General features: G+C 43.3%; 1 protein-coding gene across 5 annotated transcripts in view; it reads right to left on the bottom strand.

Moving 5' to 3' along the window:
- Window positions 1–14,163, bottom strand: part of CPM (carboxypeptidase M) — a 34,428-nt gene that overhangs the window by 3,028 nt on the left and 17,237 nt on the right. For all 5 annotated transcript variants that reach the window (XM_079994329.1, XM_079994326.1, XM_079994327.1 and 2 more), the window contains exons 4-7: window positions 7,684–7,856; window positions 5,447–5,631; window positions 4,033–4,203; window positions 1,532–1,684 (exon numbers count right to left, since the gene is read on the bottom strand). In XM_079994329.1, the coding sequence (XP_079850455.1) occupies window positions 1,532–1,684; window positions 4,033–4,203; window positions 5,447–5,631; window positions 7,684–7,856 (682 nt within the window). The remainder of the gene's footprint in view (window positions 1–1,531; window positions 1,685–4,032; window positions 4,204–5,446; window positions 5,632–7,683; window positions 7,857–14,163) is intronic.

Raw genomic sequence — 14,163 nt, 5'->3', positions numbered from 1 at the left:
CAACCACACAGTGGCAAACCCAAGTTGGACAATTAAACTGGATCTGCACAGCAAAACAATTCGTAAAAATTAAATAAGGAGAGTGACGGGGAAATGCTTGATGTGAGTGCATATGACTGCCTCTGAAAACGAATCAGAACTCAATGCTCAATGAACAGACCATGTCTGGAAGTGAACTTGATGTATTAGCCTGCTTAAAAGTTTTGCCCCTGGCAATCCATGGGAGGGCAGTGTTGCTTCACTACATAGCATGCAAACATGGCTTCCTGCTCATGTAAATAGGGGTCATGCGTGAACATTGCCACTGGAGTGTACTCTTCTGTAACACTAAAGGTATGTACACATAACATGCTTTGAAAAAACAGCTGTGTTTCAATTCGATTTTGCAAATCCTGGTACACATCAGTTTGATCTGTTTTCACTTCGGTTGCTGTCTGTTTCCCATTAGCCCAACTAGCTCAGTACTTGAGCTGTAGCCCAACTATATTCAGAGGGCCACAGGTTCCCCATCTGTCCCCTACTTGATGGGCAGAGTCACAGACTCCTTCCTCTCTTCCTTGAACACTACCAATCCTCACTATTTTCACTGGGTAAAATTGCTTTGTTCTTCGAAACAGAACTGAAACCTTTTCCGTTGCTTTCTGGCAGCACATTCTCAGAAATCTTTTACTGTTAGCCCCCTTCCTGAGCAATTACCATACTAATTAGAACGCTAAAGCGCTTGCATGCAGATCTGTAAAAACTCCTATTACAGTAAACAATATTTATCAGAGATCTTTTCTTCATTGTTCTTTAAGGAACTTATTACACAACATGTGTAATAAAAATTTTAAGGTCTTATGTATAATAAATGTTCATAAATGTACCAAGCAAACACATACATAAATATATAAACCACCTGTCTGAAGGAGCACAGGAAGACAGTCCTGAAACCATTTTGACTCCCAAACTGACCAAATGTTTCTCTGCAAGGAGGGAGGGGGGTGAGGGAACCTTCCCATTGTCCCAGGAATTGGGTAATTACCATCTCAAAGGAATGGCCAGGCTACCAGGAAAGCCAATCAGATAAGGCATTATCAGATAACCTGGCAGACAGGAAAAACAACAACATTCAAATTTCTGTTGTAGACCACTTTTTTGTGATGTAGGTATGATGTTTGTGGGGGCGTGGTCTTGGGCTACACCCCTTCTGTGATGTATGTATGATGTATGGAGGAGTGGTCTTGAGCTCCAGGGCAGGGAATTTCAAAATGGCTATATAAAGGCAAGCACACATGGTTCGTGGTCCTCCTCCTCTTTCCTGTGTGTGCAACTCTTTCCTGTTGCAACAGTTTAATAAAGATCAGGGTTACTAGCTGCTTTGCTTCTCAATATTCTCTGATTGGCCTCTGTTATTTTCTCCTACCGATGGAGAACCTACAAAGGACTCTATAAGGGCTCTTGTGTCCCCCATAAGGGCAGCTTTTATTTACAACACATGCAAACCAGAATATTAGCTATGATAAAAGAAAACTGAGTAGAGCCATCTTACCTAGATGAACTTGTTTAATGTATTCAATCAAAGCATTTTTATTGTCGTTCCAGAAGGACGGAAGCTCATCTTTTTGTGGAAATTTACAACACGATACTTCCAGAGTGATGTCAAAGCACTGTCCCCAGACGTAGCTATAATCCTGCATCCCACCTAAAGTATATATTTAAATGCATAGTTTAAATGCCGTTAAGGAAAAGTTAGCGTTTTAAAGACTCTCCTAAACTCCTTTGCCAGGTGCCTCAACTCATCAGCCTTGGTTCAAATGTCCCCAGGAAGCTGATTTGACATGTGAGCAGCAAACAGCTGGTCAGCAGAAAAGTCAGCATTGTTCCAGTCCTCCAGCCGCCACTGTCACTTCGGCTTGTTGATCTGCTACCGCTGCCCTCTGCTTCTTCCCCCCTAGACTGACCTGTGGAATCTGCCAGTGGCAAATGACTAAGCATGGACAGTTTTCTCTTAAGTCAGAAATTTTCAACATTTTTGAGTCCACAGTTCCCTTGACGCAGCTACATTCTTTCTGCGGCACCCCCGTGGGGCTCAGGAGCCCAGTTATGTCACCCCTTGCCTGCAGAGCTGGCAGCCTCTCACCCTTTTTCAAACACCATCCCTTGTGGAGCATTCCCTCAGCCTCCTCTCCTCTTCCCTCTCCTTGGGGGTCCTCCATGCAGCTGCAGCTGCCACCTCTGGTCTCTGAGCTGTCCCCCTGCCCCCAAGAGAGGTGCCTCCTCACACTGCCCCACAGGGCCTGGAAAGAAACCCCTGGTCAGCCCCAGAGGCACCATTTGCCTGGGGAGCTCATAGCCAGGGCTGCTGCAACAAACAGTTGTGCAAGCCTTTGGGAGGCAGAAACGTGAGACGGCATCTGAGGGAGGGAGGGAAGGAAAGAGGGACGGAGGCCAGTGTTGCCTGCAGCACCCCTGAGCATCATTCAAGGCACCCAGGGTGCCACGGCACACTGGTTGAAAACCATTGTCTTAAGCCATTATTATTACTGTATTTCAATATTTGGTTGGAAGCCGCCCAGAGTGGCTAGGGAAGCCCAGCCAGGTGGGCGGGGTATAAATAATAAATTACTGTTGTTATTATTATTAATTATTATTATTACACCAGCACTAGGCTGTCCCCACTTTTTTTTGGTCTCCTACTCCCACTACATAGCTGCATGCAGCTTAAAAACTCATGTCAATGAAGTAAGAAGGAAAGGAAACACCTTTCCACTCACTTTCCAACAAGAAGACTGCAAAAGGTATATGGGTAGGACATTTTTTTCTCTGGTTGAGTGGCAACCAACTACAATGTAGGATTACTTTCCTGAGTTATCCAACTTATGCACACAATAAGCACAATCCTCATAAAATTTATTCTCCACACCCCCCAAGCTACTTACACACACACACATACATCAGTACAAGCAGAGACTTTCAATGCCTATAAGTGTGTTGGGCACCCACTTTGGAATGCAAATGTCACTTGGCACCTCATCTCACTTCACACCCCCCCATCACCTAGAAGAACTTCGAAAGTTCTGAATTTTTGCCAGGAAATTGGTCCAAAAAAGTAGCGGGGAATCCCCTGCTCATGGGCAAAATAGAGTCTGGCAGGGGGCCTAACCAGAGATTAGGTGTGGGGCAGGTAAGGAAACAGCTGCAAAAGAACAACCAGGAGCCTTAAATGTGCTCCTGATTCCTCCTTGGCAAGCAAGGCCTTGTATGCACTGACAGCAGGTCCCCACAGGAATCAGCTGCACTACCAAGTTCCCAGTTGGGAACTCCATAGTGTAGCCAATCTCTGCCCAAAACAGGGCTTGCACTAAGCTCCCATTAGTTAAGCAGTGCTTTCAGCAAGCTCTGTTGGACCACCTGACACCGTGATAATGACGAGTGGGTGGTCCAACAAGCCAGTCAAAATGGCTGGGAAAGGGGAGTGGAAGAGCTCAGGATTTGGCTTGTCAGTTGGATCCTGTCTCCCCACCATGGCCTACTGATCTTGCAGGTGTTCACTGTGATTGATTGCAATGTATTATGTATTGCTTTGCACTGGATCGCTGCAGTATTTTTTTTATTGCTTTGTGGATTTTTGCTGTTTTAAATTGCTTCGTTTGTTGCGCTGTGGGTTAAACCACAGAGCCAGGACTTGCTGATCAGAAGGTCGGCGGTTCGAATCCTGCGACAGGGTGAGCTCCTGTTGCTCGGTCCCTGCTCCTGCCAACCTAGCACGTCAAAGTGCAAGTAGATAAATAGGTACCGCTCTGGCAGGAAGGTAAACAGCATTTCCGTGCGGTGCTCTGGTTCGCCAGAAGTGGCTTAGTCATGCTGGCCACATGATCTGGAAGCTGTATGTCGGCTCCCTCGGCCAATAAAGCGAGATGAGCGCCGCAACCCCAGAGTCGGCCACGACTGGACCTAATGGTCAGGGGTCCCTTTACCTTTACCTTTATGCAGTGTAGAATATACAAAAAAGGAGGAGAGCGCTTAGGGAACAACGGGGGAATTTCTTACCTTGAAGCGTGTACCACTGATATCCATTTGTAATGCCGTATGGGAAGTATTCTACAGAGTTACACGCATTCCCTTTGTGCATCGTAGCATGTTTCTCGGAGTATGTTCTCGCCAGGTGCATGAAAACATCATTATCCACAGTTCGGCTCTCATCCAGAAAATTAACAGTAACTGTGGAAAGAAAAGTAACCACAGTGGAAATTTGGTTACAGTGTAGATTGCGTTTGCCTGGGTTTCTGCACACACATATCACAACTAATAAGTATAGTTTGCATCATAAAAGCATAGGCATGTTTCTGGCTACCGCTAGAAATCCTTCCCAGTGCAAGGATTGCTAAAAAATGTGGGCTGGCTCACCCATGAGGCAAACTGAGGCAGCTGCCTCAAGTGGTGGAATCCCCCAGTGTGCTCTGCCCGCTGCCAGAGAAGTGAGAAGAAGCGGTGGTGGTGGTTTCTGGTGAGTTCCACAACATCTCAGGTGGCAAAGCAGGATGGACCACTCCCGCCACTATTTGTCGCATGTATGAAAGGTAAAGGTAAAGGGACCCCTGACCATTAGGTCCAGTCGTGGCCGACTCTGGGGTTGCAGCGCTCATCTCGCTTTATTGGCCGAGGGAGCCGGTGTACAGCTTCCAGGTCATGTGGCCAGCATGACTAAGCCACTACTGGCGAACCAGAGCAGCACACAGAAACACCATTTACCTTCCCGCCGGAGTGGTACCTATTTATCTACTTGCACTTTGACGTGCTTTCAAACTGCTAGGTTGGCAGGAGCAGGGACCGAGCAATGGGAGCTCACCCCAGCATGGGGATTCGAACCGCCAACCTTCTGATCGGCAAGTTCTAGGCTCTGTGGTTTAACCCGCAGCACCACCCACGTCCCTGTTGCATGTATAGCTTGCCACATTTTCACACTTACATTACTGGCACAGCAAATTCCCTCTAGACTAGATCAAAGGCAGTGTAAAGCAGCCTTTCTCAACCTGTGGGTCCCCAGATGTTGTTGAACTACAACTCCCATCACCCCTAACTAGCAAGGCCAGAGCTCAGGGATAATGGGAGTTGTAGCCAATAGCATCTGGGGACCCAGTTTGAGAACTGCAGGAAAGCAAGTACCACTGTACCTGTTCCCTGTTGTGGCTTGGCTGGATGTCTGTGGAGGTGTTGACCAGTGCTACGATGTAGACTCCATGTTATGAATTCCTGTTTTGAATGTATATAATCAACCCTGACTATTGGCTATGCTGGCTGGGGCTGATGTGAGTTCAAAATAGGTCTATATGATCAAGATCAAATGCTTCAAATACTTTGTATTATAGACAGAATTGAAGACCTGCTTTTGCCTGTGTATCGTGCAACATCAGCTATGGGTTGCCAATAGAGTTAGTGACCCTACGCTCAAGCAATAGCTTACCTGAATTGCCATTATCGAAAGGGTAACTTGCGACCAGTGATCCGCCATGCAGATTAGCAGAGAGGACAAACGTTTCATTCTTTAACCAGTTCATTATAGCTTCAGTCTCTGGCTGGATGTCATGAGTATTTAAGATAAAGGCATCTGGGAAGTTCCTGTTCAGATCTTTATTATTAGCGTTGAATCTTAAGAGGGATAAAAATATATATATTAGGCTGTCATCTAGAACATACTTTCAAATGAGTGAGTTTAGGATGCAAATGTTTGGTTGCAATCTGTCTGTTTAGGGCCTCTTTGAGTAGGGCCCTAGAATACGGTTGACTATTCAGACATAGTTTTAAGCTGTCTATGGCAGGGGTTCTCAAACTTTTTGTATCTTTGAATCCTACTAATGCCTTTTGCTTGCCTAAATGGAGGATAGTTGTAGACTAGTCTACTGTACAAAGGTAAACATTTCATATGTTGTTCTGCCTGTTTTTGCCTCTGGTGTCTTTCACCAGGATACACGGCCTTCAGGCTGAAAGATCTCCCCACCCTTGCATACGGGCGGCCTACTGCAGAAGAATCTTGTATTTCAAGGAGATAGGCTAATCGTTTGCAGAATTCTTCCTTTTTGTTTATTGGAACACCCTGTCAGAGTTTTTTTGTCTTTTTTGTTTGCTTGCTTTGTTGTCTTGATTTACTGTTTGTGCTCCAGGAATAAGTATCAGCAGGATGTGGGTCAGCTGAAAGCTGAGTGACCACCAGCAATAGTGCAGTTGCAGGATTAATTAATTATTGGCCTTGCTTAACAGGTGGGTTAATGAATGGAATATCCAATGGGTACCTCGTAGTCCTCATTATCCCTCAAGCATCTGGTCCAGTTGAAAGAATGAATGAACTGCTGATACAGAAACTAAAACAGCTATAACCTCTAGCCATACTTTTCAAGGATTGGGAAAGGTGGTTGAGTAAGCAGAGGCTGAATTAAACAACCACCCCTAGGTGCTACTCAAACACCCTTGCAGTGCATGGTAGCGTTTGTAGCACCCATGCCACTAGAGCACCTGAAGATATAAAAAATGCAGCCTAACAACAACAAATTTTATTATTTATACCACACCCATCTGGCTGGGTTGCCTCAGCCACCCTGGGTGGTTTCCAACATACATAAAAACACCATTCTGCCCAGACACTGAGTTCCAGTGCCGAGGGCCTTCTGACGGTTCCCTCGCTGCGAGAAGCCAAGTTACAGGGAACCAGGCAGAGGGCCTTCTCGGTAGTGGCACCCGCCCTGTGGAACACCCTCCCACCAGATGTCAGAGAAAAATAACTACCAAGCTTTTAGAAGACATCTAAAGGCAGCCCTGTTTAGGGAAGCTTTTAATGTTTAATAGGTTATTGTATTTTAGTGTTTTGTTGGAAGCCACCCAGAGTGGCTGGGGGGACCCAGCCAGATGGGCGGGGTATAAATAATAAATTATTATTATAAAAACATAATAAAACATCAAACATTAAAAACTTCCTGATACAGGGCTGCCTGCAGATGTCCTTTAAAAGCTGTATCATTATTATGTATGGAAATGTAACTTATTACCATATTGGCCTGAATAGAAGCCTCACTTTTTCCCCAAATTCCGACCGTGAAAAGTTAAAGTGAGGCTTATATTTGCAACCTTATGGTGTGCAGCCAGGAGTGCAGGGCAAACAGTGCCAGGAGCGCAGCAAAGCGGTGCCTGCCCCGCATGTCATTCCCCACCCTCTCCAAGGCTAGGAAGGGAGAGAGCAAGGAAGGGGAAAGGCCGCCAGCAACGTAGCATGCCCCCCCCCCTACGTAGCCAGGAGTAGTGAGGAATGGGGCAGCTTATATTTGGGGATTTTTTCTCTTTTTTTCTCCCCCCCCCTCCAGTTTTAAAGCTGCGGCTTATCTTTGGGTGCAGCTTATATTCGGGCCAATACAGTATATTTAGTGTACTATATTATATCCTTGTGTTTTTTGCTCTTTTTTCTCTTCTTTCTTTCTCTTTCTTCCATCGTTTTATTTTTTTTAACAGGGAAGAAGGAGGAGAAGGAGAAATAAAGAAATGTTTTCTCACCCCCGTCCTAGAAGGACCCAGATTCAAGACAACTTGGAGTTTGAGGTCCTGGAACCAGGAACAGAAGGTAAAAGCCTTTGGGCGAATGTAATGTGGGGTTCTGAAACATATTGAGAGCAAACCCTAAGGTGCTCCCCATAACAATTTTCACTCTGTTCTCACCTGCCAAAAAGAGGCTCACAGCTGGCATTTATTACTGATTCAAATCCGTCAGGGTTCATTGAAGGCAGGATGTGTATTCGGGTGCTGTCAAGGAGTTTTGTAATGACCGGATCACGCTGATCACTGGTTACCAAAAAGTCTATAAGATGGAGCAGCAACTCCCTCCCGACTGCCTGTGTTAAGAAGCACAGAGTTGTGTGTGTTTTAAATGCAATGGACAATAAGGTGCAGCACAGATCTTAGTTTGCCCGAGGTACAAAGGTAATACATAATGCAGACCTAATACAAAGCGCCATATTCCTAAAACTAGCAAGCAGAATATGATGGCCAACATGAATTGGGTTAAAATATATTTCCCCCAGAAATCAAACAGCCAAGAAAAACACAGCGATACTTTTCTTATGGCTTGAGCAAAAACTGTGGCAGTGAATGCTTTAGTGCATTTGGGGCCTGGGTGAGGCTTCCCACTGAAAACCAGTTCCAGCCAAAATACCCGTTGCCCAAGCAATGCTATCCACGTGGAAAGTGAACCAGACAGGACGCAGACACAGGCACAGCTAGCGAACAATGAGTTTTCCCTCCCAATCACTGCAGCTGGAGAAAAGCAGCAGTGAGTGGAAAAACCCCTGTAGCTGTATTTGTTTACATTCCCCACACAATCATATGCACACATATGGCAACAGACAACCAAAACACATTGAATGGAAACATTTTCACAGTGTGAGCTGCCCTATCACAGTAAGCAGCAGTTTTCAGCAAGGACCACAAGCCTGAGAATTAGATGTTATAGCCTAGCCTTCCCCAACCTGATGCCCTTCAGAGCTTTTATACCACAACAAACATCACCCCTGGAGCTTACTGGAGTTGTAGTCCAACTAATAATAATATTAATAATAATTTTTATTTATACCCCGCCCTCCCCAGCCAAGGCCGGGCTCAGGGTGGCTAACAAGCAATAATAAAAACAAATTGAATGAATACAACTTAAAAAACAAGATTAAAATACATTAAAATATTGAAACATTAAAATATTAAAATGCAGCCTCATCACAGGAGGAGAAGGAAAAGAAAAAAGAAAGAGAGGGAGGGAGGGAGGGAGGGAATCAAATTGGCTCCAAGCCAAAGGCCAGGTGGAACAACTCTGTCTTACAGGCCCTGCGGAAAGAAATCAGATCCTGCAGGGCCTTGGTCTCATGTGAGTTCCACCAGGCCAGAGCCAGTGTTGAAAAGGCCCTGGCTCTGGCTGAAGCTAATCTAACTTCTTTAACTACAGATTTAAGAGCAAATTTAAGAGCATAATTTTTTCCGCTCTTGGGGACTTCACAGATAAATATCATAATGTATTGCTATGTACCCTGGACATTCCTTAAACCAGCACATTCTATTCTCTTTTGTCTATACTGCAGACATTGTGTTGTTACAATGAAAACTATACTGCGTAATAAAGTGTCCAACTCTGAAAGTTTGGAATGCTGTAGACTTCCTACAAGTTCAGCACTTTAGCTACTGCCAGATGAGATCTGGTTTCTGGAATAGAGAGGCAAGAGGAAGACTGTGTATTTTTATTTTTATTTTCTAGTTAACAGACCTGGAATGGTTTTGTAAAATACATAAGCTCTACTTCGTCCAACATTGCTCATGACCAAAACAGAACGAACTTTAATGCAGATCTTTAATGAAACGGGACACATTTCAGAAATTGCTATGCCTAAAAGGAAGGGAAACTTCAGCAGGAAAATAAAAAAGAGAGTATGGCAAAAGTTTAATAAGCATGTCATAGTCTCCCTGGATTACATGACTCTCCTGACTTATTCCTTAATGACTGAATCCTACTAAAAGACCAAAGGTAGATTCAGGCAAGAGTTTCCACACTCACCTATGTCTTAACTGGAAACAACTTTTATTTACTACCTGGCAGGATGATAAGACAACCAACTCAGCTACTGAATTATATGTGCACACTTAGAGGAAGCAGCCCCTTAGTAAGACGTCATCCAAGTTTGTAAGCAAAGCTATGTTAGGCCAAAGGATGGAGACAAAAGCAGAAATGAGACAGGAGAGGAAAAGGCAAAGGGTCAGAAAGCACTTTGATATCACGTGCTAAAAATGTCCCGTTCTGTCTATTACTATGGAGCAGAACTGGTAAACCTTCCAAATGCCGAATGCCAGTGCTGGGCAGGCCCAAGCAAGCCAGTAAAGAAGGCACTCAGAGACATAATAGGATAATACATAGTTCAATGGATGTTTGCTTCCATCTCAACATTTTAAATAGGATTAGCAATGACATAATGTTGCATCATAAAAATAGTTCCTATTGCAAAAACAGAGCATCACCACCATACCCACTTATAAATGTCACCATAGCTCTTCAACATGTATCTAGTCACATTCCACGGTGCACAAAAAAACAAAGGGAGATGTTCTAGGTTTTTTCCTACCGTGGGATCTCTGACACTTTCCCTAGGCAATGATGAGCATATTCTAGTTAGCATTTAATCATGAAAGGCTTTTTTCCAATTACTTTTTTGCAATTCTAATTAATAGTGTCATACAGTTCAGCAGGAGAGTTAAAGCACAGAGGGAAGAGAGGCTCATCTCCTCTGAAAATGCCCGCCATGCACAGCAATTAGGCTTGAAAACAGGCTCCCCTTGCAGCCAATTTTTCCAAGCCTAATTATAAAGTTTGTTAGATATAAGTCATTTTTGTCCTGTTGGTACCGTCATGATCTCACTCCAGCTGAGGAACTTTGTAGTATTTGTATTCAGGGATGAATACGAGTAGGGATCTAATTCCTATTTGCTCCTGAAGCAGTTGTTCTGTGTCAAACTGCAACCTCAAGGAAATAATGTGAGATGTTGTGGGGATCAGCAGCAACAGTTATTTATTAAAGCACCAAACATATACTATGTGCTGTATATGAATAAAATGCACGGGTTGCTGCTTGCAGCGCTCACAAGAACGAGATAGGCAGAATAAGGAAAACTTGGCTAGGCATAACTAAAGGGTTTACAATTAAACCTATACTACAATTAGCTGACAATAAAAATTATTCAAAGGAAGCAGTGCCTCATCAAGAGGAAAATGCAAGAGAAGACATGAGTCCTTAAAGGAGGATGAAAAGAAAGGTTGGCAGGTATCTATTCATAATTACCCTTTAGCATAATCTCGCAGAGCAACACATGCACAGTGAAAAGAGTAAAACTATGGAATAAACATTCAACATCAACAGAAACACCAGCAACTAAACTAGGCCAAGCCATAAAACAGCAATTAAAGTAAGTATTCAACATACTAAATCACCGGGGGAGGGGAGGAATTAATGAAAAGCCAGGCCCCACACATGAGGAAAGTACAGAAGTGAGAATTAGCACAAGGAAATCAATAGGTTAGTATTTTATGAATGGCGAGACTAGGACTGGGGAACCTTTCTGAACTAGAGTGCCTTACCACCACCAACTCCCACAGGCCTCTGTCAATCGCCTGGCATCATGTGAAATCCTTAATCTGAAACTACTGGCTTTGCAGTGCACTTTCTCTTTCCTCAGAATGCAGTGTGGTGTGAATTGCATAGTGTACTCTGTGTGGGGAAAGTACGGTGAATGGTCCTGCCTTGGGCTGGTGAGTGGATCTGATGGCTCCTTGGTCCCTCTTTCCACTCCCTTAATTGTAGCGGGAGAAGAGATCTATTCCCCCCACCCCCAAAAGTGAATTCATAGACATGTCTATTGAATTGGGGGGGGGTCTAATGCACTATTTGGCTTACCTTCCTTTTCATTTTTCACATTTAAACAAGGTTAGCCTACTTCACCCGTGCCACAGACTCATAATATGGTATTGTTCAATTTGCATAGAACTAAATTATACGGTAGTTTTACACAAGTTTCATGTTATGGAAATAATTAAAACCACATATCACCAAGTAATAAAATTAGCCTTTGGTAAGCCAATCAGTAAAGTAAATTGAATATTATCATTGCAAAATAAAATAAAATAAAATAATCTCACAGCAGACACTTCCCACAAGGCTTCTTCCTGTTGTTCCCCCCAACCCACCCTCCCACCCTGATATGGGTCATATGTGGTTTTGTTGGCTTGCTTTAAAAAAGCCAGGCTCATATTGGCACTGTCAAGCGCTACTAAAAATAATGCTTCTTTGTTAGTGCAGTCAGGCCTCTCCCCATCAGCAACAACTGAGAACAATGCTATTGCTTCACTGCTGTCAAGAGAGAGATTGTCCTTATTTTTTATTTTTTAATCAGACTAGAATTTGTTTTTTGGAGTACATAATGATTTACATGCTGGGTTCTCCTTTTCTAGGGTCTGGATAAAAGAGAAGTGTGCCTTGGAAGAGAAGGGGCTGCAATCCATATTAAGATAGCATTTTGTTACGGCAGCAGGTTGTTTTCTGTTACTGTGGCACCTACCTGTGTAAATTCACATCCTCAACCTCTTACCCTGAGCTAGCCAGTCTCTTATCTTCTCCTCTGTAACCTGCAAAATCCTTAAAGGCTATCCCTCAACCTGTGAAGAGTGAATTGCCAGAATTCACTGGAAGCAGGCAACCACGGTAACTGCTCTTTGCCTTCCTGGTATCCTCAGTAAGACACAGTCCCCTTATTATAAAGCTTTCCCTGGCTAGCAGCATATGAAGTTAGCTGTATAGGTGACATCACATCCATATAATAAACCAGTATTGAGCGCGCACACACACACACACACACACACACAGACAGAGAGAGAGAGAGAGAGAGATGTTTTTTAGTCCTCACTATTGCAGGAAGAGAATCCAAAACCTTTAGGCACCCAACAGAATTAAGAGCTCTCTGTGCATAAGATGTATGTGTGGACATCTGAGGATCTCTTGGGGGGGGGGGTTATTGGGTTACTGTCATTGTTGTCATTTTGATTATGTATTTTGTGGTTTTATATTTTGATTTTATTTTGTGAACCACCCTGAGACCTGAGGGTATAGGGGTGGTATATAAATTCAATCAATCAATCAGTCAGTCAGTCAGTCAGTCAGTCAGTCAATAATATTGATGGACAAAGTCCAGAGTGTGCCATATGGACTGGTTCGCTCCCAAAATGAATGAAGTGGCCAAATGCCCCAGCTGATAAATCTGTGGGGTTAAGAAGTGACTGCAACCAGACAAGCCACATACGGTAAGTACTTATGCTATACAGATGGTTATGGAAAGTTAAAAAGCAAAACATAAATGCCAAGGTGTTCCACAGCAGCCACTGGAAAAGCTCTGTCACTGCTTGTCTGAATCATGGTGAAAACCTGGTGGAGGCCTAAACACTAGAAAAGGGCTTCCTGGTTATCATTCTAATGGATTTATTAGTGCTGCCAGGTCAGCTCTCGATCCTTCTTTCCCCGTCCCTTCCACATTCCTTACTTGAGGAACCAACTGCTTGTACAGTATTTCTCTCTTTAAATACAGTATGCAAAATATTCTGCTTTCCCTTCCAGTATTAGCATTGTGCGACTGTTAGCGCTTTTTCTACCTGCAAAATGCATCACTTCAGTCAGGCCACTTGAATTGAGACTGAAACTTGAGAATGAACTGAGAACACAGAAAGGAACCATTGTGTAGCCAAAATGCTTAACCTCTCTCTCCTCCACAGTCAACCCCAGACATTCCACAATTATTCCTTACTGCACTGACCAATATATACATGCTGCACTTCAGAGTGTAGATAAGAATCTGTCAATATTTTCCCCTAACATTTTTAAGAATTTTGTTTAAAATTTTGCCCAAAAATCCATTGTCTTCCATGCCCAAATATGTCTGGATTTTCCTGGATATATTGGAAGCAGCAGTGTCCGGGTGGAAATTGGGCAAATGTCCGGGAAAATCTGGACGTATGGCAACCCATGTTTTTCCATTAAAATAGCTCTAAAAAAGCATATTTTTAAGAAGTGATTTTGCCCAAAAAGCTCAACAACTTTTGCCAAAACTTAAAAAAACAACACTTCATCAACTTTGCCAAAAAGTCTGGATTTTCATTATTATTGTGATGCTGTGAGAGATATTTCCATTGAATTAAAATAATTATCTTCTACTGTATAGGCATTCCTCTAAGGATTAGATATGTCTTTTATAAATAAACTATTATGCAAATGGATCAAAGCACAGAAAAACTCTAGGATTACTGACAAAATAGAATAATCCACCCCACTTAAAAGTTTGACCTTTCTAAAATAAAAATTGCTAACAAAGAATGCATGATAGTTCAAATAAACTTTTAAGGAAGGACTGGAGCTGAGTGATGTCAGCATTATAATCTACACTTATTTCTTTCCATATCTGTAGAAGAAAGGGGGGGTGGAGTTCATCGGAAGGGGAGACAGAAAGGTAATCAGCAACATCAAGTGCCATTCAGTTCTACTAAAACACAACAAATTTAATGTAGTTCTTTAAATTGCATCTGATCCCATATGGTTGTATGGGCCTTTACTTTCAAATTCCAGCCAG

This window comes from Podarcis cretensis, assembly GCF_951804945.1.
Source record: "Podarcis cretensis genome assembly, chromosome: 10".
Lineage (NCBI taxonomy): Eukaryota > Metazoa > Chordata > Lepidosauria > Squamata > Lacertidae > Podarcis > Podarcis cretensis.
The sequence above is the reverse complement of the archived record's forward strand: the minus strand, read 5'-3'. Positions and strand labels throughout refer to the sequence as shown.